Source organism: Cetorhinus maximus, chromosome 18 (assembly GCF_964194155.1).
Source record: "Cetorhinus maximus chromosome 18, sCetMax3.hap1.1, whole genome shotgun sequence".
NCBI classification, from domain to species: Eukaryota; Metazoa; Chordata; class Chondrichthyes; order Lamniformes; family Cetorhinidae; genus Cetorhinus; species Cetorhinus maximus.
Genome location: NC_135896.1, coordinates 40,372,261 through 40,400,102, shown reverse-complemented (window position 1 = coordinate 40,400,102; position 27,842 = coordinate 40,372,261). Strand labels below are relative to the sequence as shown.

The following is a 27,842-nucleotide window of genomic DNA, read 5'->3' as shown; positions in this document are numbered from 1 at the left end:
TCTCCAAAATACATTTTCATTTTGTATGATCAAGACTTCCTTGTCTGGAATGAGCATTTTTGTCTGGGTAAAATGTGCAGTCTTAGTAACAGATGAAAGGTTGGCAGTTGGCATTAGTTTTGGAGATAATTGGCAGTGTGTGATGGTGTGACTGACCACTCAACCAAGGCTAAAATGGGTGTGGTGTTTGCAATGCTTAATTATTCGGTACCAGTTGGCTGCAATGTAGGCAGCATGCCAATTTCATGCCGCCTGCTCAATTGAATGATTTCAGCATCCAGCCAGTGCAAACTATACTGCTGATTGGCTGGATGCATTTGCAGGGAGTCAACATTTTGAATGCCTTAGCACCACCTAAAAACTGCACAATTTAAAGCTAGACTGCAACTCTTAAAGGGGAGGTGCATTGTGGCTGGACCACGTGCTGACTGTCATGCAAGAAGTGGTCTGAGCTGGGGAACATTGAAGAATGGCATAACATGAGAGAAAGGGGTTTTCGGATGCTGCGCAGGAAGTACTGATGAAGGAGGAAAGGAGGAGAGACGTCCTATATCCATAGGGGGCCAGGAGGACCTTCAGAAACATACTCAGTGGGAGCAAATAGCCTTGGAGGTCAATGCCAGGAGTCAAGCCCAAGGGCCTGCCACAAAAAGTACAATGGCCTCACACTAGTGGTCAAGATCAGTGAATATATCATCAAATGCCATGTCTCACCAACTGTGCCACTATCCTCAGAGACTACTCAACTCACCACACCCCTATCACTCACCTACCAACCATCAGGACTCATACTGTCCCACTGCACCCTCACACACATTGCACTTCCGCAAACCTCACACCCACATCTCACAGCTTGCACATGATGTCAGCTCTTCAACAATGACAGTCATATCAGTCAAACAGATTGAACTACACTCATTAACATACTTCTCTCTCTCTTGCAGGGCAAGGTGGTGCACAACTGGAAGCAGCAGGAGGGAGGCTAGGTGAACCTGCATGCCCTAACCCCATGCTCCCATGGAGAAGACAGTGATGATGGTTATTGGGTTGCCAATTGCTGAAGCCTTGCTCAGTGGAGGGGCAGAAAGCATATAAGATGACGATATCTTCATATTTAATCTTCTTTCTGACATCCCATGTCCCCTCTTCTGACTTACAAACAGATGGTGTCAGAACACTCACCCTCACCACCAACACTGACCCCTCACCATAACCTTACATTTATGGCTTTCTCCTTTCAGATACACAAAAAGTACAACCCAGAGAGGCAATGGAGGAACAGCAAGAAGGCTGGGAGGATGAAGAAATGCTGTCATTCAATTTTACTCTTGCAACCACCAGCTCAGATACTGACATTGCACATAATTTAGAGGAAAGCAGGGACTACACCATCTGTATTAGGAAGCCTGTCAGAGAGCTTGCACTCAATGCCAGGGAGCATGGAGGATTCTGGCAACATCTTGGAATTATGCCCTATGCATAGGGCGTTATTTCCAGCATGGAAGTGGTGGCCAACTTGGTTCACCCACCTGTGGGCGTAACTATGATGCAATGAAAGCTCAGACTGCTACTATCATGGCTGAAGATTAATGAATGAAAAGAGGCATGCAGGTCACAACAATCCAGAAATCTCTTCTCTAACAGATTACTAGGATTGCTGAGGCATCATCCCAAGGGAATGGCAGTGGCTCCACAAAGCACAAACCTGCTGTCCTCTCTCAGGGACACAGCATTCATCATTCCACTACTTTACTCTGCTAGTTCCCTTGTTGTTCCCTGTCAGCCAGCCAGCCCAGGCTGCTGCTGCTCACGCAGAGATGGTGCAGTCCACAGCTGAGCCTGTTAGTCTCTTGGCTCCTTGAGGTTGTCCTGCAAGGCCATCTGTGGTCTGCTCGACTGAAAGCCAGCAGCCTTCCACCAGCCATGCAGCAGCCAGTGGGGTAGCACTGTGTAGGAGCACATGGGGAAACAAATGCACATGGGAGACAGACGCTAAATGCATAAGGGTGATTAGGTGACTTTTGAATGTAATATGGCGTGATTTAATTTCTAAATTTGGTTTGGAATGTTTATTTTGTAGTGACATTTGTTTTTGCATTGTGTCCAAGAGGATGCTCTGATGATCAGTGACAGGAAACGGAAGGAGCGGAACTGTTGGTGAATGGGGGAATTGGGATTGCAGTTATTGGTATCCCACTTGGATGAATTGTTCATGGACAGCCAAGCCAGACAGGGGCAGTTTAGGTTGCCTTCTCTCTTCCTCTTCCTCTGCTTCCTCAAGGTTCCCACTCCTCAGCTGTTCACTGTATAGCTGGTGCCCCTTCATGATGCGAGGTTGTGCAGCCAGCAGCAAACAGCCATGAATCTTGATTGTTGCTCTGCCAAGTGCTGCAGGGCAGCTCTAGAGTACTCCAGGCAGTGGAACCATACTTTCAGAATGCCAATGGGTCTGCTCTTCACATTTCGTGTGGCAGCATGGCTTCCATTGTATGCATGCTGCACATGTGTGCATAGGTAACCAGAGTCAAGAGACATATCATCAGCAGATAGCCCTTGTCACCTAATAGCCACCCCATGGATTGCTATGGTGGCTCAAGTGTAGCTAGCAGAGTGGATTGCCACAGAATGAAGGCATTATGACTGCTGCCAAGATACCCAGCACTGACCTGTATGGCTCACTGCCTTTGGTCACATACCAGTTGGATGTTGGGGAAAAGGGATCCCTTTTGGTTCCAGTACAGGGCAGAATGATGTGCATAAAGTCAATTACATCCCACACATGAGGAAGCCAACAATCCTCTTGAGGACACAAGCTTGCTCCATCGGCTGCTGTCTGGGAAGAGAGGATGAAATGTAGAGTTAGCACTCTTTGAATGGAAAATGTCAGTGACCTCCCTTACACAACAGTGGTAAACTGGGAGACGTTGCAATTATCAGAGCCAGATGTATAGATGTTCACGGCTATGGTCACCTTCACGGTCACGGGCAATGCTTGCTTTGCTCTAACTTTGCAGCTGTGGCTGCAGCAGGTGGCAGATTTCAGTGACGGCATCCTTACTGAAGCAGAGACATCTGACTCCTTGCTCCTTGCCGAGGTTCAAGTGAGCGAACTGCTTCCTGAACATCTTGAGCGGATATGGTCTCCAGCTGAGAGGCCTGCTTCCCACCTTCCTCTTCCCTCGTTCAACAATTTGTCCTGTTCTGTATGGCCTCTATGTCCTCTTTCATTCTCCCAGTCATGCTGTACTCCAAGGGGACTGCCTACCAGTACCCCCAAGTCTGGAAGCACTAGTTTATGCAAAGGTCTTGAAGTCAGCACAAAATTCTTCAGCACTTGCCATTCACTTCTAATCTTTGTCAACTTGAAACAATTAAAAGCACCATTCCACAACTGTAGAATTGTAACAACAGCTAGAAGAAATCCACCAGAAACTAACCTGAAAGTAGTTAGAAACCCCATTAAATAGCATTGGTGGAGGGTCCTTCCTGCTGCTGTATATTTTCAGCTGTGCATATTTAAGAGATGGCATTAGCTGGAGCACTGAGCTCCAAAATGCCACCAATGGTGTCAAATTATGTGTTGCACACTGATTGATGTCATGATCTGCCTGCTTTACATACTTCCAGAAACATTCACTGTGCACACTAATGCCCTCATCAATCTGGCACATGCAGCAGGCACCATTTTGGAGCTCTCAAACGCACTCATAGCACCCAAAAAACAAGCGCTAATGAGCCCAATTCTCACCCAACTGCTATTGAGGGCATAAAAGTTCAATATAAATATGGATCATTGCTTCCCAAGCAGACTGCACAGGAATTATTCCATGACGCCAGATAATGAGAAAACCATGTATCCCATCCCCTTTATTGGCAAAAACTCATTTCAAGAGCTGTTGCCATGACAAACCTGCTATCACTCAAAATGCCTATGTCAGTTTTTTTCCTGTGATGCAGTCCAGACTGAGGAGTAATTTCCTTATTCTGTTTGCAGAGATCACCACATGCAGGGTCAAATTGTCTGTCTCACTTTCCGCTTAATATTTTGCATTGTGCTGTTTGGGTAGTGACCAAATATCTGACTTTGTCTTTGAGGGGACTTCTTCAAAGACCGAAAACTAAACTTCACTTACAGCAAACATGAACCGCTTTCTTGTGCTTTAGTACTGGAGATGCAGTAAGCACATAGAATCATATAGAAGGCTACAGCACAGAAAGAGGCCATTCAGCCTGTCATATCCATGCTGAACAACTCAGCTAGCCCCGCTCGCCTGACTTTTCCTCATAACCCTGCAAATGTTTACTACTCATATAAATATCCAGTTCCCTTTTGAAAGCCATGATTGAATCTGCATCCACCGGACTCTCAGAAAGTGTGTTCCAGATCCTAACCACTCACTGCATAAAAGAAGTTTTTCCTCATGTCACCTTTAGTTCTTTTACCATTTACCTTAAATCAATGTTCTCTGGTTCTCAACCCTCTCGCCAGTGGAAATCATTTCTCCCTTTTTACTCTGTCTGGCTACCTCATGATTTTGAACACCTCTATCAAATCTCCTCGCAAACTCTTTTCTGTAAGGGGAACAGCCCCAGCTTCTCCAGTCTATCCATGAAACTGAAGTCCCTCATCCTTGGAACCATTCTTGTAAACCTTTTCAGCTGTTTCTCTAATGCTTCCACATCCTTCCTGAAGAGTGGTGCCCAAAACTGCACACAATACTCCAGTTGAGGCAGGACCATGTTTGATAAAGGTTCACCATAACGTCCTTACTTTTGTACTCTGTCTCTATTTATAAAGCCCAGGATCCCATACACCTTATTAACTGCTTTCCCAACCTGCCCTGCCACTTTCAATGATTTGTCCATACAGACCCTCAGCTCTGTCTGCTCCTGCACCCCTGTTAGAATTGTATCTGTTGTACTGCTTTTTCTCATTCTTCCTACCATTTAGCATTGTGGGTGTACTTACACCACAGGGACTGCAGCGGTTCAAGAAGGCAGCTCACCACCACCTTTTCAAGGGCAATTAGGGATGGGTAATAAATGCTGGCCTAGCCAGCGACACCCACATCCCATAAACGCAATTTAAAAATCCATTACTTCACACTTCTCTGCATTAAATTTCTTCTGCTACATGTTTACCTATTCCACCAGCCTGCCTATGTCCTCTAGAAGTCTATCACTACCTACCTCACAGTTTACAATACTTGCAAGCTTTGTGTCATCTCCAAGTTTTGAAATTATGTCCTCCATACCCAAGTCTAGGTGATTAATGTAAATCAAAAAAAACACTGATCCTAATGCTAACCATGGGAAACCCCACTATATACCTTCTTCCAGTCTGAAACACAACTGTTCATCATTCTCCCTGTTTCCTGTCATTCAGCCAGCTTCATATCCATGCTGCCACTGACCCTTTTATTTCAAGGGCTTCAACTTTGTTGATATGCCTGATATGTGGCACTTTATCAACTGTCTTTTGGAAGTCGATGTACCACATTATCCTCTTCAAGCCTCTCTGCTACCTCATCAAAGAATCCAGTCAAATTAGTTTAACACAATTTGCCCTTAACAAATCCATGCCAGCTTTCCTTAATTAATCCAGATTTGTCCAAGTGACTATTAATTTTTGTCCCCAATTATCATTTCTAAAAGCTTCCCCACCAACGAGGTTAACTGTTGAGCCTATAGCTGCAGGATATATCCTTAACTTTTTTTATTAGCAAGATCTACTGTCAAATACAAATGTAGATTACTTTAAAGCTTGGAGGTTGTTTAAGGAGGGATTCCACATGCAAGACAAAAAGATTGATAGAAATTAAATTGTTCTAGCATTTTGTTCCCCCTTGACATGTTTTATCTTAGCCCTGCCTCCCCTAAATGTGGCAACTCAAGCTGGGAACAGTTTCGCAGGCAACAACAACTCGACAGCACCTCAACCCAATTGCAATTTTACCTGAGACCTGATTGGGAAAGCCACATGGCCAATCAGTAACAGAAGATAAGCATCCCCAGAGGAGACTGAAAGAGGTATGGTCCTGATTTTAGCTCCGGGCGGGTTTTAGGTGATTGAACTGGAAACCAACTTGGTGCTGCACAAATCAGGGCTGCAGGATTTCAACTCCAATGCCAGCTGGTCACATCCAATTGGGAAATTGGTGGGAAGCAGCAGAAAATCGCTCAGTGTGGGGATCACCTGCCTACACAAGGCAGGAGGCAGGTTTGGGTTCCAGGCTGTCTTGGGGTGAAAGCAAAGAAAAACGCTTAACTTTTTAGTTGGTTCTGGATCTGACCCTGCTTCTGTCTTGCATTTATATAGTAGCAATCAGAATCAGCTTCATGCACAATGAATTATTTCAAAATGCAGTGAATGCTGTCATGTGAGCAAACATAGCAGCTCAAATGCACAAACTTCTGATATAAAGATGTATGTGCACCCATCTTTCTATTTCAAATTTTGTCTTAACCACTACATATTTCTAACACTTCTCTATTTTACATCATGTTTTACAGTTTTATCTGCAAGCTGAATTACTTAAAGGTTCTTCACCGGTGAAGAATGCAGGTGCATGGATGTATTTTTAATTTATTTATTTATGCCACTGTCAAATTATTTTTTAAATGACTGTTTACAAATCTGCTTTCATATGTAAATAGAATGCACAGTCAAGTACAAAATATACTCACCCACAGCCAATATACAGAGCCAAGTCCAACTGTGTGTGTTTTTAACTGTAAAAATGTAATGCTGTAAATGATTTTACACTGATTTCAATTCACAATAGAAATTTGTACTGTTCTTCCAACCAAAGTTTCGACATTCTCGCGCACCCTGCCCCAGCATTATGTTGCAACTGCCAACAAACAACTTAACTGTAGCTTTATACCACCTTCAGTTATCTGACACAGGGTTTGGAAGCTTCCTTCTCTCTAGGCAACGTAGGCACGTGAAAGCTGTGTTCCTGGGTGTTCACAAAAAGTAACCATAGTTATTAACTTGATGGTGTCAGCCTTAGCTCAGTGGTAGTGCACTCACCTTGCCAGAGATATGAGCACATAGTCTAGGCTGAACACTTCAGAACAGTCCTGAGGGAGTGCTGCACTGTCAGAAATGTTTTTTATTGGATGAAACTTCGAACCAAAGCCCTAACTGTCCTCGCTTAAAGAGATGTAAAATATTCCATGGCATTATTCAATGAAGAGCAGCAGAGTTTGTCCAATATCCTGACCAATACTCATCCTCAACCAACATCACTAATAAAGATTATCTGGCCATTTATTCACTGCTGTTTTGGGGATCTTGCTGTGTGCAAATTTGCAGGGAGGGGAGTGGGGTGGTGAAGTCACCATGGCTGCTGGAGGGAGTGTTAAGAAGGCTGCTACACAGGTAACCTTGATATTGTTGATGAAGAACTTGATGTTTTAGATGAAAGTGGAGGAAGAAGGGGAAGAGGATTTTGATAAAATGATTGGTCATAGATGAAAAGGAGCCTCAATTTTCATGTGTTGATCAATGGATGGGAACTTTCCTATAGCAAACACTGGATCGTGACTAGGAATGGAAGTGCAAGCTGAATTTTCCCTTCCCATTTATGGACAGTGAGACCAATTACAGAACTCCAGCTGAGGCCAACTAGCTCAGCACAGACTAGGAACTGATATTTGGGCCTAATAGCAGTATTAGACCAAGCATTTACCCACTAGGTAGCCATGGCAACAGAAATGGTTGCAACATAAAGCCAGCAAAAGGAAAAGAAATGACAAAAAGTGAGAATTGGTCATTCCTTGCAGAGGCACAACCCTTGTTTGCAGCTCATGTAACGAAGCAAATAATAAAAATGGATAAGTCCAAAGCACAAGAAAAGGTAAATTACAAATTAATTGCATGGTGGAAATAAATTTGTAAACCAGCTTGTATGAGTCTTCTGTATAAACAGCGAGCTTTGTTATCAATACAGTCTAACAACCAGACACTTTTAAAAGAGTTATATAACTTTTGAAATCCAGTTTTGTAATGTGTTCTGCTAATTCTGCCCACTTAAAAAGTATATATTTTAATGTGAGCACTGCGTGCTGATTACATCATTTGCGAAATTGGCTGGAGGATTTCCTAAGTCTGACAGAGTAAGGAACTAGATTGTCATTAACAGAAAATGCTTCTGTACTTTTGTCATTTTATTTATGATTGCTTAATTCAGCTCATTCACGTGCCCCTTTATAAGGATCCCAACAATGAATCTATCTGCATAAAGGGGAAGCATTCATGGAAAAACTCTCCTTTGCTTTATTTTTAATGATGTTATGCACAGTGTATAAATATTTAAAGTACCCTATGTGGCTTCACTAAACACAGACATGCAAGACTTTCGAAGCCTCAACAAGATGCACATTTCTTAGTGCAAGCATGGTCTATGGACAACTACCATGCAGAATCATTAGGAAACAGTATTGCTTTGACATGGACCTGTTTTACTATTTGGCTCACATTTCACAGTTCTACTGTGTCAGGTTGATGTGATTTAGTTGTCCTGATCTCATGACCACCTTCAGCCAACAAAATTCCCTTCTATATATTTTGCTTCTGATCAGGGTTTTGAAATCCTACACTGCACTTGAATGCAAAAGCAAGTTTAGAAAAGGTCACTGGGGTGCCAATAAGAAAACCAAAGGTTACATAGGTTGCTGCAGTTTATAACTGCAGAACTCTGGCATGAAATTTGATGTATAGTGCCTCAAGCACCCTCTATACTGGTGTAAAGAGATTACGATGCGATTGGACACCATGTTTAGGAACCAGATACAATGGCCTGCATATTAGGAGTTTTATTTTTAGATCATCATAAGTTAGTAATTGTTTGCATTTTTGCATGGATGTAAGTTAAAGTTACAATATTCCATAACGAAGGACATTTTCCTCATTATGCCAGGATTATTCCAACTGTAGCTTAATATGGGTGATGGAGTGGGAAAAAATGTATTTTCAACTCCAACTCGCTGTCATGTATAATCAATTTAAATTAGCAAATAAATGAAGTTAAACACCAACAGATGGAACCTGTTCAATCAGGTGACTGCACTAGGAATGTGTTTTTATGCCTTTACTTCTCTCAGGACAGAAGCTCCTTTTTATATAATCTAATCTTTTTTCTCACCTGCACTTAACCTCCAATAAAGGGCACATTTCTTCAGGGCTTTATTTCCATATCCTCACCACACCCACTCCCCCAGACCCACCACCACCATTTGAAATAGGTAACATTCACAATAAAAGGAAAGGCAGGAAGCCAGAGCAACCAATGTGCTGTTGCCCAACAGCCAGCATAAACAATCATTATCCAGTGATATATCTATTTATCCCACTCCTTTCACTCTCCCTGGCAAATATAGTTATCGAGACTATGTTCAGCTCATCTGTGTGCAGCATGGCTCAGTCACCACCTGAGCTGAGTGGAGTACTGAACTAGCATAGCGTCCACTGATGTCCAACGTGCAGCCTACAGCTCTATCCTTTAATAAGTGTATCATATTTACCTCTGTGTTAAGAGTAGCTGTTGGTTGGACATTTGCATAGCAAATTTCCTAGACAGTACAAGGGGAAAATTCATTAAAATATTCTCATTCCCTGCACAATAACTTTGATGGTAGCTGACTAATATTAGGTAAGTCAGAATGGCAAAGTTACACTGACCATAGCCATTGGTGAAACTTGTTTTTCAAAATCTTTATATTTTTTGCCTTCAGTTTTCTACCATCCTCTCCCCAAAAGGCTTCATGCAAGTGTGTGTAAAAGGCATGTGCAGAGCGGCTCTGGATGTCCAGTTGGGTTTGTTATGTTTGAAGAAAACTGTCAGAACTGTCGGCTTCTTCTAACACTGGAATCTCCAAGGGAAGCGAAGGGACTGCATCAGCTCTTCCTGGTATGCCTCCAAATGGGCATAAATGAGCTTCATCGGGAGATGTAGGCCATGAAATTAGCCTGGACCCAAAAATGAGCAATTTCTTTTTATTTTGCTTTGCTAATTGGTCCTCTTAGGGGTCATGGCTGAGATCTGGGGTTGGAGAGACATTGGGCAACTCCCCTCCTATAGTGGACAGACACTGGCGTTTCTATTTGCATGGGGCAAGTGGGTGCCAGAGATGTACCCACAGTGGCACCAAACAAATTACGTGCCCTCCTGTTGACTCCACTAAACTGGGTGGGGTCGGCACTGCAGGAAACTGGGAGGGTTTATCTTGACATAACTGCCAGGATCGCAACCACGGAGTAACAGGGTCTGAATGTTTTTCAACCTGAGATAAAGACATCTAATGTACAGTTTGGTGCTGGCTTCAATTCTGTACTGCTAACAAACTTCTTGCTTTAAATTACATTTTATATTGAATGGCATTATTTAACTGTGAACTTTTAAACTATTGCATTCAACATTAATAAATTAGTTTTCTATGTGATTAAAAAATAATTGTACTAATTGCTTTTAAAATAAATAATAAGCATTCAGGAAAAATAATGCATCAAAGCCTTTTTATGGGTTGAAAATGATGCTTCAGCTTTTCATTTACTTTACTGGGCAGCTAATTATACATTATGGATTGTAAATACTTTGAACAAATTGAAATTCACTCCATTGGGTTCTTTGTTTGACCAATCCATATCTGATCAATACACTATTACTACTTTACTAATAGAAACTGAAAACCAATCATATTAATCTACTAAAACCACTCAGACATTTCCATGACACTGTTTAAAAGACTATTTCATGATTTCCTTGTAAGTGATTTGGACTCCCCAGCACAATCCATGTAAGATATGGATTACGCAAGAGAGTTTGAATGACTGCACAGTGCATTGCACTTGAGAGTTCTATCTAGCCTATAAAGTAAAGATTGAAACAAACTGGGTGTCTGTGACAGTATGCAATATTTCTTTTGTACACTGCACTCTGTTACCTGTGTAAGTCCAAATTGAATCATGAATTCTATGAAACAAAACAGTGACTTACAAAAGACTCAAGTGTGTGTTAGAAAGTTAAAGCAAAATAAAATTAATAATTTAGTGCTTAAATATAATGTCCATAGGACTATATCATCAATTTCAGTGATAAAAGAGATCTGTACAATCTCAGCTTTAAATGAGATGCTCTACCTAGATACAAAGTTTGAGTTACATTTTAATGATTGAGAAGAAAACATTCCCTGCTCATTATGTGAACTTCTGAAGGATATCTTATTTGGTTAAGTCCCCATGTGGCCTAAGGCAAATGGTGAAAGGTTAATAAAGACTTTAATTGCACCTGTCTCTAAAATTGTGACACACTATAATAGCAGTTTCCCATCCAACTTTCCTTCAGGATTTACATATGGCATTAGCGTTACTCCTACAGTGTGCTTAGACAAACAGGTTATTGTTTTGGATACTTCTACAAAATACATTTTTACAAGTGCAATTTACAGTAAAGTCTGAAATTATTTTGACTAACACCAATATACCCTGTTTAACTGGGACACATTCGCTGAGGGCAAAATACTTTTGACTTGCAAAAGAAAAAAGTGGAAAAAAATTAAAGTTCAAAGTGTTTTAGACTATACATAAAAGTGATAATGCTGCAATATATAATTCTACCACCTATAAATGTTGCAATGAAAAGACTTATTTAGTAGCAAACTGACTAAAAAGCACTGGAATCCAAATTTGACTCATTTTAAACTTTCACAGTGCTACACATAACTTTAAAAAAATTCCATATTCTGACTGTCAGCAACAAAATTAAATGCTCTGCAACAACTAAAGTGACTGTCAGATTTCTTGTGTTACGCACGTTATAGGGCACTTGATCTTTGTATTTTACTTTAATCCTCAGTCATAATTTTAAGCATTATTGTACAAAAGTGCTGTTCAAAAATGTGAAAATGAACCACTGCTCAATGAAAAATAGATGTGGAAGCTCCAATCCAGCAAATTTAGACACACAGGATGGAATTTTCCATTAATGAGACTAAGTGCGGTGGCGGGTGGTTTTAGCAGTGCCCACTCTGCTGGCCGGAATGGTGGGAACTCATGCCCAATTCCATGCTTGGAGGGTCATTAATTATGCAAAGGCGAGTACCGGTTCGAATCACCTGGCCGGTCGGGAGCTGACTCACCCGCCCGCCGTCAGCTGGCGGGTTCAAAGGTCTGGGTGCCATATTTAAAGGCCAATCCAACACATAATGTCACTCATTCCAGCCCACCAGAGATCTCTTGTAGTCAGAAGAAGAAGGCCAAGAGCCTCTAGATGAAGGCAGATGCTGTTTCACCCACCAAGTCTTCCAGGTCTTGACCAGAGGGGTACAGGCGCACAGGTAAGTGCTCTATCCCAGGGATGGCTGCAGGAAGCACAGCAGCCTCACCTCTCTGGCTGGGAAACAGGTCAGCGCAGCTGGAAGCCACGCCCAAGATGCCATCCAATGCAGGAAGAGGATGAATGATCTCATCCGCTCCGCCCAAGTCATCCTTCAACTCCCTCCAATATCAAACTCTCATCATGAAATCATGCACTCAAATGGCTACTCTCTTCAGAGATCTCAGGCAACCATTAGCAGCGGACACATATCAATACTCATTCTCTCACCGATACTTTCATGTCACCACCATCCAATCTATCATGTTGCTCACACTCCACCCTCTGGCCCTTCTGGGGAGGGCTCACCACACACAGGGTAGATGCATTTCACCCAACCTCTGCTCCAATCCTTCTCCTCACATGCCTTTCTTTCTTCTTCATACAGGCCAAACTGGCACACAACAGGCGCAAGAGATCGCAGACCGGGGGAGGGACGGCCAGCATCATTGCCCTCACTGAGTTTGAGGGAGTAGCAGCCGAGTTGGCTGGGGAGGACAGGGATCGCTCCTGTGGGGAAGGGGAGATCGGCCTCTCCCAGCAACCCAGTACAGATCACAGCTCCATCACCTCATCAATTCCTGACAATCACATTGAGTCACACGCAGTCTTATCTAGCTCATGCTCATTAACTGAAACTCTATTTTCTATTTTCTAGGCACCAGCAGATCAAGGCCTCCAAGCCAGTCCAGCACCAGTGTGAGCCCACAGACTACATCCAAGGAGGAAGCTCCGGAAGAATTGTCATGGCACTCAAACGCACCCTCCACCAGTTCAGAGACACACATGTCAGTGGGGCACGGCTGTAGATTAGGCTCGGGCTCAATTTCTGGGGAACACCTCACTGACACGTCCCTGCAGCAGTTGGAGGCAGGGACAGCCCAGGTCTCCGGCACATGGAGGGCTGCTGGAGACCAGTCACCCGCTCAGTCCGAGTCAGATGATGAGCCTCTGGAAGCAGCCGCCAACTCAATGCTGGAGATGCAACGACAGGCAGCGGAACATCAGGCAGAGATTCAACAGACAAGTCAGCAGACTAGAGTGAATGATGGAGGAGTCCAACCATGTTCTGTCTGATGTCGTGGCTCCGACATGCAAGTGCCTTGAGGCCACCAAGGGGACTTTGGTCCAGCAGGTGTTGCCGTATTTGCGCTCAGCCCTACACTCCATTGCCACACACCCTGGTGGCACCATCAAGATGTAGGAGACATGAGGACGATGCACCTTGACCTCCCTCCGGATTCACCATCCCCTGCAGGAGTCAGGGCGGGGCCCTCGAGCACCCACAGGTGAAGATGAACGTCAGCCGGACACCCCGGGGGCCTCCTCTCAGGACACTCCAAGGGTGTTCAGCCGCTCACAGCCCCCTCTTCCTGTGACCCCATCTGCTCCAGCTTCTCAGGTCGCCAAGGGCGCTTCTGACCCTGAGCAGGTGACTTTTGTCAGGCCGGGGCCCTCCAGGCCTCCAGGCCAAGGTCATCACAGACATCAGGACGTAACAGTCAGGAGGCTGCCTCCACCTCTGCTGCGGATGTCAGGACTACACCCAGGCATAGCGGCGGAATTAGGAAAGTTAAGAAAAATAGATGTCACTTTTGAGTCACTGGTGTGCCAAACATGTAAAGGAATTGCACTTTTGTGAATACATTTGGTGATTATGTGGATATTCTTGGCAACTGAAGGCGTTTTGAATTTGTACATTGGAATCCTCTTATTTCGAGGTTTAGCTATCCTCCCACTCAGTGATAGTGTCCCACTGTGAGATTCATATCCCTGTGATGTCAACCTCAGTTCAGCTAGTCTCCACACCCTTGTGTGATGTCAGGGTGATGTGCTAAATCTTAACTGGAAATGTGTGATGTGAGTGTCTCTAACCCTTCTTTCTCGAGGAACACCAATGAGTGAGGGCAACTCATCAGCATTGACAATCTAGCAGCATTTGTGTCTCCTCAGTGGTAGTGGCAGAAGAAAAGACATTCACAGGAGGAGGAGCTCCCTAGGCATGTCCACATCTCAGTCGCAGCAGTGTTTGTATCATTTGATGGTGGCAAAGGCTTCAAGTCTTCTCTCACATCGCCCTTGTTCCTAAGTGGGCTCTCAGTTCCCAGAGTGAGCTCACTCACAGGGCCCCATGAACCAAAGCAAAGATCATGGCCTGGCAATTCATGAGGCCAGAACGCGCAAATGTGAATTCTCACTGCAAATGGGTGGACACCCCCTGAGATGAAAGTAAATGGCATTGAGGATTAGGAGAGATGTGGCCATATTCCCTCACTTAACTTTACTCTTCCTGGAACCTGTCAGCAATTAATGCATCACAGGCACGTCTCCCACGTCTTCCTTCCTCCATGGCGTGATCATGCTCATACTGACCCTCAGCAGCCTCCTGAGGTTCCTGGGCCTCCGGATCTTCATCCTCCGATGAATTCTCATCCTCCTCCAGTTCATTCTCTGGCAAAGGTTCATCTCTTTGCATAGACGGATTGTAAAGGGCACAACACATTGTAATGATGCGGGAAACCCTGTCAGGAGTGTATTGGTGTGAGCCACCTGAGCAGTCCAAGCACCTGAAGCCCTGTGGTCTGCTCTATAAGGGAGCGTGTGGAGCTGTGAGCAGCATTGTATCTCTGCTCGGCATGACTCTGAGGGTGACGCTCTGGTGTCATTAGCCACCATTTCAGTGGGTACCCCTTATCTCCAAGCAGCCATCCCTGCAGACATAATGGCCCCTCGAAAATCTCAGGTACCTGGGAGTGACTCAGGATGTCGGAGTCATGGCAACTCCCAGGGTACCATGTACAAACATGCAGTATGTGCTTCAGGTGATCACACACCAGTTGTAAATTGATGGAATGTACTTGCGGTTTATAAACCCTTGCAGTATAGCCACATGGGTAAAATCTATTGCACCCTGCACTCTTGGGAAGCCTGAGATGGTGGCAAAGCCAGTGAATCTTGCAGCCTGGCTATCTTCATCCAGAGCAAACCTGACATAATGATGGGCCTTTGTGTAAAGGATATCTGTGACCTCCCTTATGCATCGATGTGCTGCGGACTGAGAGATGCCACACAGGTCACCTGTTTATCTTTGGAAAGAACCAGAGACCAAGAAATTGAGTGTTGCCGTCACCTTCAAAGCCACTGGCAGGGGATACCCTCCAACTCCAAGTGGCATCAGGTCTTTACGAAGAATATGGCATATGTGATGTACCAGAGCTCGGGACAAGCGCAGACGAGCATGGCATTGCCTCTCACTCGTGTGTAAATAGGAGATTCTTCTACAATAAACTATAGGTCTGACAAGTCACCCCCATTGTCTGGGTCTCTCCTCTTGACCCTCCTATTCATGCTCTGGCTCCGCTTGACCATGTCCCTCCTGCTGGAGCTGTGCGCACAAAATCGCCTCTCCCTCCTTTGCCTCCTCCATTGCATTAGGACCCTGACAAAGGCAGCATTGAGCCCTGGATTCATTTGTGCTTTTGCCTTCTCTCTGAAAGGAAACATTGAAGACATTAATGATTCAAGGAGCAAGAAAGCGAAGCTCAGAAGATGACATGTTGGGAAACTGTAAGGGTCCATAGTTTCTCCTGACCTACTCGTATGGTGGCTGATGCCACCTTGTCCCTGAGACACTAGTACACACATCGAGGAGACCAAGGTGGCATTGCAGATATGTAACATCCTGAGCCCTGCGTGGGATACTAAGGTTTAATTGAGATGAGTCACCCAACCTAGCTCTGTGCTCCAATCTCTGTTGTGGCATATTAATGACCAATCAGTTGTTCACGGTCATAGAGTGGATGCCCTTTTGCCCATTAGGAGTCTCACTTCTGGTAAACATGTGATGGGCCTTCATTGATGGAATGCCATATATGATACAGCTGTGCCTCCTTCACTATTGCCTGCATTCGCAAATTCTACATTCCTATGTGTTAACCTTGAGGTGCAGTGATTGTGATGTGAAGCCACTGAGTTCTGAGTAGCCCTTTAACAGTGCCAATGAAGTCATTGGCTTTCAGTGGCTTTCATCGTAAGTAGGTCTTCCTCCTTTCTTTCTAAGCAGACTCTTGTTCACTCCTGCGGCAACAAGCGGGTAGCAGGCGACCCCAGAAAGGCCCCCCTCATGTTCGCCCTTCCACCTGACTGCCATTTCACAGCCTTCCCTTCCCGTTGCCCCCCTCGTGTTCGTCAACCCCACCCTCACCTCACAGCCCACCCCTGGTTGACGTGCACTTGAAAGCGGAGGCCTGCGTGAGTACCGCAGCACAGTGGTGTTCCTTGGGACAATGTTGGCAAAGAGCAGGAGCAGCCTCTACAGCCCTAGAAATGTGGTGTTCATTGCAACAAGACCGGTGCAGCGCTATGGCAGGAAGCCTATGTATGTTGCGCTCACCTCGAAGTTCCCAGTGAACTGAGGTCCGAGTTGTGCACACCACCCATTTACAAACAGGTTTGAGGCCGATGTTTCCTACTGGCATGACACAAGATTGGAAAGTATGACAAGATTCCGGTGAGCAGCTGATTTAATGAGCATGCATGACATGTTAATGAATGCAAATGCCGTTCACGCCACTAGTCAGTGGGTTAACCAACCCCCAATAAACCCATCATCAGGACAACTGCAAGCTGTTTTTACGCTGGCGGCTTTCCAGCTTTTTGCCTACCGCTGCCACCGCAGACAGGATGGGAAAATTCCACCCTGTGCTACGAGTCTAACTTCCCAAGCACGTGCTCATGAATTTATTCCACAGTTGCATGTCACTTGAATCTGCCTCCAACAGTTGGGGTGAATTCGTTCAATGTTCTATGAATAGTAGTTTTACAAAAATCATCTACTTCAGGAAAGAGAGTAACTCCTGCAGGTATCGCCTACGCCAGCTTAACGCACGTCTTTGCAAGCTCTACCTCACCACCACCTCTCTTCACCTCTCACTGTCTCTAAATTGCCAAACAGCTTGTCCAACATACAGAACTGGATGAGCAGAAATTTCCTCCACATATATATTGGAAATATTGAGGCCATTGTCTTCAGTCCATGCCACAATCTTCACTCCCTCACCAATGATTCCATCCCTCTCCCTGGTCACTGTCTGAGTCCAAACCAGACTGTTTGGAACCTCAGTGTCATATGTGACCCCAAGGTGAGTTTCCAACCACATATCCACGCTGTCACTAAGACTGCCTATTTGCACCTCCATAACATCACCCATCTTCGCTACTGCCTCAGCTCCTCTACTGCTCTTTCCTCCAACCCCACAGCTCTGAGATAGCTGCATTCCTCTAATTCTGACCTCTTGAGTATCCCAATTTTAATCACAATTTTAATTTTAACCAATATGAATCATTGGTGGCTGTGCCTTCAGCTGCCAACGCTCTAAGCTCTGGACTTCCCTCCTTTAACCTCTCTGTCTCTCAACCTTGTTGTTCTCTTTTAACATATTCCTTAAATTCTCTCTCTCTCTTTGACCAAGCTTTTTGTCATTTGTGCCCATGACATCCCTGACCTTCTATCTCGTTCCACCTGTGCCACCGCCTCTTAAACAGTATAAAATGCATCATATTTCTACTTCTTTTTAGCTCTAAAGAAGTCATACGGACTCAAAACGGTAACTCTGTTTCTCTCTCCACAGATGCTGCCGGACTTGCTGAGTTTTTCCAGCATTTTCTGTTTTATTTCAGATTTCCAGCATTCGCAGTATTTTACTTAAATCTTTTTGTAACCTGCCATAATATCTTCCTAGGTGGTTTGGTGTCATATTTTGTTTTATAATGCCTTTGTGAAGCACCTTGTGATGTTTTATTACATTAGTGGTGCTGTACAAGTTGTTGTTGTTAAGATGCAAGTTCAAAAAGACATCCAGTACTTAATCTGCATGGGCTTTGCTGACCGATATAAAACTTTGCATCACAATTATGTCCCTGTAATTTTTCCAAGTTTGTGGATGACACAAAGCTAGGCGGAATGTGTGTTGTGAGGAAGATGCAAAGCAGTTTCAAGAGGATTTGAACAGACTTAGTGAGTGGGCAAGAACATGACAGATGGAATGTAATGTGGAAAAATGTGAGGTTATCCACTTTAGTAGAAGGAACGGATGTGCAGAGTATTTCTTAAATGGTAAGAGATTAGATGGTGTAGATGTGAAAAAAGGCCTGGGTGCCCTCGCCAATAAGTAATTGAAAGCTAACATGCAGGTGCAACAAAGCAGTTAGGAAGGCTAAAGGTATGTTAGCCTTTATCACAAGAGGATTTGAGTACAGGAGTAGCGAAGTCTTGCTTCAATTGTATAGAACCTTGGTTAGGCTGCACCAGGAGTGCTGTGTGCAGCTTTGGTCCCCTTACCTTAAGAAGGGTATTATTGGCAAATAGGGAGCAACAAAGGTTCACCAGACTTGTTCCCAGGATGCAGGCCTGTCCTATGAAGAGAGATTAGGGAAACTGGGCCTGTATTCTCTAGAGTCCTCGAAAGATAAGAGGTGATCTCATTGAAACCTACAAAATATTTAAAGGGATAGACAGGGTAGATGCAGGTAAGATGTTTCCCATGGTTGGGGAGTCTAGAACCAGGGGATACAATCTCAAAATAAGGGGGAAGCCTCTTAGAACCAAGGTGAAGAGAATTTGTTTACTCAGAGGGTTATGAATCTTTGGAACTCTCCACCCCAGAGGGCAGTGGAAGCTCAGTCATTGAGTATGTTTAAAGCAGAGATTGACAGATTTCTAAATACCAATGACATTATGGGATATGGGGATAGTGTGGGAAAAAGGCATTGAAATGGATGATCAGCCATGATCATATTGAATTGCAATGGGCTGAATGGCCTACTCCTGCTCCGATATTCCTATGTTCCTATGTGCTATGTTCCTTCAAAATCACACTACCTACATGAGGTCAATAGAGAACAACCTACTTATTGAAAGTATAATTTCAATAAACCATTACAGATGTCGGCATATATTGATGTTACTAGCTCTCTTTGCAAAGAAATAAATTAGTGTGCAAGAATAAGTAATGCACAAGTGACAAATGAAAGGTACAACTTACTTCCCTTCTCCAGCTACATGAAGATTTGGAAGTTGAACTCTTCATTGTAAACTATTTCCCAGTTTACTCATCCTACCCCATCTTATCTGTGATTATCATCAACCCTCTTTGTTACACTGCATAAGCCTTTATAACCCGCCACTAATTCTGTTATAGATTATGACAGTACTTCAGTAACAGATTATAGGCAAAAGTATGACCACACATTTTAAAAATTTGTTTCCTGCTTGAACCTTTGCAGTTTGTGCTTCCTGTCTTCTCATTTGCAACACAGCCTAAGTATGATTGTGCACACTAACAGTAGACAAACACTTGACGTGTTCATATGACTTTCCTCCTGTTTACAGCAGATGGTAGACGGTTTTCTATTTATTTTAAATGGTGCTATTTTATAACATCCAAGAATAGGAAAATTCTCAAAATGTGAAATCCTTAATCTAATTAGGACCATTACTCACTGTGAACTTTAAAACTATGAAGTCTATTCATTTCAAAAATGTTCCTAAACAGTATAAGGAATTGAGTGCAGTTATTCAGAAGTTTCACATGATCATATTATGCCACTGCTTAATATTTAAGATGAGATCTTTACTAAACAACTTTTTGTTGTGACCCACATAAATATGTTTTTATAAGACTTAACTGTCTATTTTATGATGGACCATGAATTGAAAATCTTGTAGCAAGTAATGAAAAATGGAGAATAGGGTCTTTTCAGTGGCTTGTCAGGACAGAATGCAGACTTTCTTCAAACCACCCCACCCATCATACCCACCCACCAGCACCAAAGAGTATTCTGAAGCTGGTATAAGGTATTTTCAAAGCCATTGTTGAAAGATCCCATGATTATTATGGCAAACAAAGAAGATCCATTCAGCCTTTATTTTGTTAGGAGGAACAGCTAGATTATTGGAGTTTACATTATCATACACTCTTAGCTTCTTTCTCAATAGAAGTTGAATGGATAATTTAAAACCACAACATAGTAAAGCTTATTGTGGAGAATATGTGGATTGTTAAACCTCAGAACAAAGCAAAATCAACTGGAACCCTATGTAAACATAACAGGCTAAGCCACTCAGTTAAAAAAGGGCTTATTGCAGTATAGCTGTACTTTTAGCAGGAAATAAGACAATATGCTTATCACTCAAATGTGCTTTACCAAGATCTGTGTTCAGTCATACTCCTAATGTGTACCAGACCACATGCAGAACTCCTTTTTATCTTTATAAAGCATACAATAAGAACCTTGTTTGAATCAAAATATCCTACCATCGAAGGTTGGACACTCGGGTTCTTTCATTGTGAAGATGAAAACAATATTGTGATGTGTTTTGGAAATAAAGCCCAAATGCATCATTCAACCCTGCCCTAGTCCACCAGCAAACAAGAGACCACACAGGGTGACCTCGAGAGAAAGGTCTCCTCACCTGGACACCTGCTTATGAACCATTGCCTTTCCAGAATGTTTTTCTTTCCCATGACTAGACTCCCCTTTTTACGTGACATGGACAGATAAAGCCTCGATTATAATTCAGAAGAATTTGCTCATTGTGCACAGGTAGAGCAGTCAGTGGAGTCTGCATACTGGACAATGGGAAAAGGTACCTTTATTGACAGTTAATGGCAGAACGGTAGACAGGACATGTAGCTTTACAAATGAAACTTTAGATAGGTACAAGACCTTCAGCGCAGGCGAAATCAAAACCTGATGGTGTGTCATGAAGTAGGGCACAATAAACCTCTGAAGACCATAAATTATGGACGCGACAATAAACAAGGTCATTTCAGTGCAGGTAACGTTCGGTAGGGTTTAGTTTCCTGTTAAGGATGTCAATTATTGAAAGAGCTAAAGAAAGGTGGACGATGGCATTATTATCCCCGCAAAATGTGCGTTTTTGAATATATCCCATTAAGGACTAAAGGAGGTTTTTTTTGCTACTAGCGGAAACTAACCATTTCTCGCCCTTTAAACTTCCTGCATTTTCAATTAGCCAACCAGCTAAGGATTGAACAAACACAATTAGTGCAAATCGATGTTGGGAAATTGGCGTTTTTCAATTCAATCAGGTCTCCATCCCAGCAAAGGGATTTCGAGTTGCTTGGCCGACTTTAAGTCAGCTGAACCCCAGCACACCATACACATTTTGGGACACTTGCATCTGACGTGCCTCGGCCACCTTCCTCCCCCACCCCGTTAGTATTTCTTCACGTCCAGAACAAGCCCAGCGCCGCCAACAGGGGGCTCACTGTGGGGGGTTTTTTTAGGGGGGGGGGATCTTTGCCTGTTTCTAACTCCTATTTCTAACAGATGTTTAAAGTGCTCACTGTCAGGGGTGGGCAGTACCCTCACATCTGGAACACGACTGCCTTAAGAGGTGCCAGGGCAGTTCACGCTGAAAGATCTCACCAGCCCGTGGCTCCGCTCCAGCCGCTCTCATTGGAGCAACTTTTGAGTGTTTTGTTCACGGCTCCAGTTTTTCCCCTCGACCCATGTGAGTGATCTGCGAGTTATACTAACACACTGAGCGGTAACCAACGCATCGCCTCCCAGGCTGCTCTCTGTGGGCTATGGAAACGCGGGGTCGTTAATAAATACGACTGCTGCAATTAAAAAAAAAAGGGGTTGTAAAGGAGGACAACGGATCTGGATGCATTAGCCCCAACTCTAATAACAGCCCGTGTGGTTTAAGCCGGTTGTTGGGAGTTCGCCATGGGGAGGGGTACTCAGGGAGACTGGTGGGAGTTTTGCCAGGGCACCGGCTGTTTATTGAGCTCATACCTTGATGGATCCTGGGATAACGAGCTTCACGGCTTGCCTTTTGAGTTCTGTCAGCTTGAGCTGGCAATTTTTACACCAGGCTCCTTTCTCTTCCTTCTCGAAGGTACAAGACTCCGTCACGGAGACGGCTCCTGCTCCCTCGGGAGCGGGTCGACTCCCACAGTGATCTTCCTCGGCCGCCTGAAATCTCTTCCTGAGACCGGACTCCAAGGGGTTCGCCGTCTCCTTGCCTGGGCTCCCATCCAGCACCTGTAAAACATACCCGAGAAGAAAGGGGGAAATGCATTGAGATGTGCTGGCCACTTTATTCAATATCATAGGCGCGAAGTCGATGGTGAAGTGGAGGGATATAACTGTTAAAGATGTTAATCTGCTGCTGTTCACCAAACTGCGGATTAACATACACATACAGGAATCACTCATTAAACGTTGCTTCAAATCGCCTTGCACAAAGTTGTTTGTTTAACGCCAGTGAGTCTGTTGCTGTGGGGAGTGACTGTAAACTCCGCATAATGCTCAGTGTTAACAAGTCCATTCAGGTCTTTGATTCTTTGACATTAGGGAGCATTAGTACATGCATCATGTGTCGTGCTGTCGCTATGCGTCTCCTGGTTGTAAATGTCCTTTTATAATGCGCCATCGGAAACGCAGAAAATATGCCCAAGGTACGGTGTAGATCAGACCCACCCGAGCCAGCTTGAAACTTTACTCAGCCTTGACCCAAGTACAGTCAGTCTCCGCCACAGCCTTGTTACTTACCGCCAGTCTGCGGCACTCCGGCTCCAGCCCGCGAGGTCTATTCCCTGGCATTTTGGTTAAAGTCACTTTCGGTTATTGCAGGAACACATCAAGTCGGGACCAAAGCAAAACAATTATTGCGCCAAGTCCTGACTCTCGGCTGGAAAGTGTGGATTCATATCAACAGCACAAATGCCACTGAACGAACCGTCTGATCAGTACGAGGAACGCAATTGCTATTGAACTGCTTTCCCCCCCCAACCCCCCCCCCAAATGTCCCTGAAAAGTCTAAACTGGTATTTGTTTATTATGCGCTTCCACATCCATGTCCTAAAGGGGACAAGAGTAAGTTTGAGTTTGAAGTTTGTGTGGGTACGGGGAAGCGGTCTTCCAGTGGGTGGAGCGCAAAATGCATTGAAACCACTGATCGGTCAAGGAGTTCCCGTGACTGACAACAATAAACTGCTCATGTACCACAAGCCTGCAACAACTTCCAACTCGCAATGTCTACTTCCAGACGGAAGTCTCGACAAGTTCACTTTTAACCATTGCAAATGACAAAACAAACAGGAAATTGTTTAAACGACCCAATCAAAAAGCCCTCAGATCAAGAGCGGATCTCTTTTGGTAAATTAATTTCAGAGTGTGTGAAGGTGTCAACAATCTCTGGTTTATTGCGCTATACAATTTATTGCTGTAACTGTCATTCAAAACGGAAGATTACAGAGATCACCCCCATACCACAGGCGTGCTCTTCCAGTGCCTGCACTATTTACTACTTTCGCTAATTTAGCTTTAGCGATGAACTATTCGAAACTGAGCTGTAAATGGCCCGAGATCCAAATTCACTCGAAGATTCAATTGACAACTTTACTCCCTTTATCTGCTGAATAGTAAAGGGCTTTTCTTAAGATGCCGTACGCTACATTACGTTTTATTAGGCTGGAGTTAGTTTAACACTAAGGTTTGCCCAAATAATATGTATTGCAACCACTTCCCCAGCCCCCACCACCACCAATACCTGGACCACCAAGTGATCAGAGCTATTTTTCAAAAAGCAAAAAAGAATTAGCCCTCCTTAATCTGAACAATTTATTTCTAATCTCAAAGCCAATTTAAACTCTCAAGGCTCGTCCTCTTCCATTCGCGTGTTTTTTGTGTTTTAACCATGCCCTCTATTAGTCAGGAAAGTTGTTGCAGTTTCTCAGTCTCTCTCCGCTGACTGTTTCTGTAGTTACAGCGCCACTTGTTGGCCAGAGTTCAGAATCCGCATAAAACGAGAAACCTGTTTCACGGGAACTGTGAAAACCCTGCTCAAAATTTACTCAACGTAGGTACAGTTAGGCTTATCTGCGTCAGTCCCTTCTCTCAGTTGAATGCCAGTTGTCTAAGTCGGGGGGGGGGGGGAGAAAGAGGCTATGAGTTAACGTTTCAAGTCCGTATGATCCGCATGAAGAGACTGGCTCGAAAGGTTAACTTCTGTTTCTCTCTCCACAGATGCTACTAGACCTGCTGAGCTTTTCCAGCATTTTCTGTTTTTGTTTCAGATTTCCAGCATCCGCAGTATTTTGCTTTTAAAAAAGAGGCTATACTTGGGATGGAAGGAGGCAGTGTTATTAACAGTACACAGTAACTGTGAGGAAATACTCGCTTTAAAACGCAGAATATTTCTGCATTATTTAGCAAAATGACACCACAATTGCGATTTCCATTTGGGGTGGGTGGGTGTGCCTTAATCAATGTTTACAGCATCCGGGAAAAGTACATATTGAAAACTGGACAGAGACGGAAAGTAACATTTTGATTAAAATAAATCAGGCTGGGATTTTTTTTAGAAGTGCAGGATGTACTCATCCATTCCAAAACTTAAATTTATCATGAATACCTTTTTCTAAGATCACAGATGTCAAACCTATTAGAGCCAAATTTAAGCTGGAGAAACTTGGATAACTACCAGATTTCATTAAAATACTTCAGCGTCAATATAAAAAGCCTATCATATCCTTCCCCCAGCTTAGTAGGTGCAAATTTAACATGATTTTGAGTTTGAAATTCCTTTAATGTTGGCCACTTTTCCCTCCAGTTGATACCCAACTGAAGTATAAGAAAATAAGAAATAGGGGCAGGAGTAGGCCATTTGGCCCCTCAAGCTTGCCCCACCATTCAGTAAGATCATGGCTGATCTGCCCCAATCCTCAACTCCTATTTCGTGCCAGCTCCTCATAGCCCTGAACTCTTTGATATTTCAAAAATCTATCTATCTCCTCTTTAAATACTTTCAGTGACCTAGCCTCCACAACTCTCTGGGGTAGAGAATTCCAGACATTCACTACCCTCCAAGAGAAGAAATTCCTTCGCATCTCAGTTTTAAATGAGTGTTCCCTTATTCTGTAACCATGTCCCCTAGTTTGAGATTCTCCCACTAGTGGAAACATCTTCTCAACATCTACCCTGTCAAGCCCCCTCGGAATCCTGTACGTTTCAATAAGATCACCCCTCATTCTTCTAAACTTTAATGAATAAAGGCCTAACCTGTTTAGCTGTTCTTGATAAGTCAACCCCTTCATCCTAGACAGCCTAGTGAATCTCTTTTGAGCTGCCTCCAATGCCAGTTTGTCCTTTCTTAAATACGGGACCAAAACTGTACACAGTACTCCAGGTGTGGCCTCACCAACAGCCTGTACAGTTGTAACGAGAATTCCTTATTTTTAAACTCCAACCGCCTAGCAAAATTCCATTTGCCTTCTGTGTGTTAGGGGGAGGATTGCAATGGGCAGGCATTGTACACTTCGTGGTTGAAGACCCTCAGCAAATACTGAATGGGTCATAGGCGTGAAAACACAATGTAGAAATGGAGCTGGCAGGGGGCTGATTATAGGAAGCAATGGCGATGGACAGACAACTGTGAAAGCTGGAAGAGGATAAGGTACAATTGTGAGGTGGCTGCTCAAAATAGGTGGATGATGCTTCTCTAGTTACAAACCTTTCTAAAAATAAGCCTCCTTTTAGCTATATGATGTCTCACAGGTCTGATTAACAAAAACTATTCCCTCACAGCGCGCCTGCTAAATAGCAGTGAGTCAGCAAGGATGGGAAAACAAAAGTGCCTCTATACTTGTGGTGAAGTTAAAAGGAGGTACTCTCAACCTCTACAGACTTTACCCATTAAGAAATTACAAGAACTCTATTCATAGCTTTAACGATAAAAAGGGGCCTTTGACTTAAAACATAAAAACAAAAGAATTTTAGGGGGGGGAAAGTCCACTAGACCTATAAAGTCAGCTCTAAACTCCATCGCAAGCAGGGAGCCACTTTGGTCAGTCCAGATCCTCCATCCTCCCTCCCTAGCAACTCACTTTAAACTCCATGGGGTTATGTTCGGAAACAAACTAATAATTGTGCATTTCTGAAACGCGGCACGCCAAATACTGAGTTCGAGCCAAGCCGGCCGCAATGAGAAGCTGCTGTCTGGTGGAGATAGAGGGTTGGTCGGGGGCAGCTCCTGCAGCCGCACTTTGAGCTCAGGAGGTTCCTTCCCCTCCGCCGTCTCCGCCCCACGACGCGCGCTCCCGACTGAAAAATGCGCGCGCCTGTCTCCCCCCCCCCACCCCGCTGCACTTCGGCGCGCCCTGTGCCCGGGAGCAGCTGCGTTCTGCGCGCTTCCGAGCCCCCAGCTACCCGCCCCTACTTTCCAAGGCGCGCCTCCGAGCTGCCCTGGTGTGCGCGCTCCCGGGCTGCTCTTTTCCCCCCCAGTTGCTCAGCCTTTGGGATTGGCGCCGCGCTCCAGTCGGTGGTAGAAACCGTGCACCGAGCCCGGAGAGGAGAAGCAGCTTCCCTCACACCTACCCAGCAGGTGCTGTGAGCTCTTCCACGTCTTAACCTCACACTTCCTGACAATCTCACGCTTCAAGTGTCTCTTTCTTTCCCCTGCTCATGATCCTTTGTAACACATGTTTTGAAAATATCCGCTCTTTGCTACTACTTTGAAATGAATACCCACTGACCTGGAGTTCCTAGTGTTTTATTTTGAGTTCACAGCCCGGACGCTTTGCAACTTGAAGGCGCACTGAACGTGTGATTAAATGGTGAGCACAATACTTTATCTCACTCGCCATCGGTGAAATTCCGGAAAAGTTCAAAGCAAACTCCGAGCAGCAGCAGCAGCAGCGGCGGAGCAAGGATCTTTAAAGAAATGTGATCTGCTCTCAGGCGGCTTTGCTTTGGATACAGTGCGGGATAAACTGGTGTCTGGAGGCTGAGGTGTTTCGATTGCAACGCCTAAAGATGTAATGCGCGCAGTAATAATCAAACAGCATCCCTGGATCATTTAGCAGCACAGCCCAAGCAACAAATTGGAAAGTTAGCCCCGAAACACAAAAATAATTCCAGAACACACACTTAAAGCAATTTTTAATTGTGGTGAAATTTTATTAAATGAAGAGTGTCGTTTTTAAAAGTCAGATCGCTGCCCAACGTTGCAAAAGATTTGATGAAACACTCACCTTATGTTTCCTCCTTAAAAGGTGACTGGTGAATCCAAATATAATGTCAGAGTCCAGGCAAAATGTGCCGATTTCTAGCAAGTTTGTGTTTTTCCTGGGAGGGGACTCTGGTGTTTGTTGTGAAGACATGACGCTCTCCGATATCCGAGCTTGGTTCCTGAGCCGCACCCTGGTACACAAGAAGCCTCATTCACAATCTAGTGACATATTGGCTGCCACGGCTTGTTCCATGCCCGGGCACCGTGCGCAAAATCCCGCTAGTCTGCAGTCAGGCGAGCTGCGGTCTCTCTTTACCACTCCCCTCAATAACGTCCCGCCAAAGTAACCTGTTCCAGCAGGGAACCTTTTTGCATCCACTCGTACCACTGTATGAAGAAACATCAATATCCATCAGCGA

The 27,842-nt window shown here is 44.2% G+C and overlaps 1 protein-coding gene across 6 annotated transcripts in view; it reads right to left on the bottom strand.

Annotated features, from left to right (window-relative positions):
• The window catches only part of LOC144693097 (kinesin-like protein KIF26A), a 280,736-nt gene that overhangs the window by 197,502 nt on the left and 55,392 nt on the right, over positions 1 to 27,842 (bottom strand). For 2 of the 6 annotated variants that reach the window (XM_078562489.1, XM_078562492.1), the window contains exon 3: positions 22,206 to 22,454. In XM_078562489.1, the coding sequence (XP_078418615.1) occupies positions 22,206 to 22,454 (249 nt within the window). Of the gene's footprint in view, positions 1 to 22,205; positions 22,455 to 22,609; positions 22,696 to 22,964; positions 23,459 to 26,947; positions 27,091 to 27,445; positions 27,768 to 27,842 lie in introns of those variants that run through there. The other 4 variants (XM_078562490.1, XM_078562493.1, XM_078562491.1 and 1 more) reach the window with 4 other exon arrangements.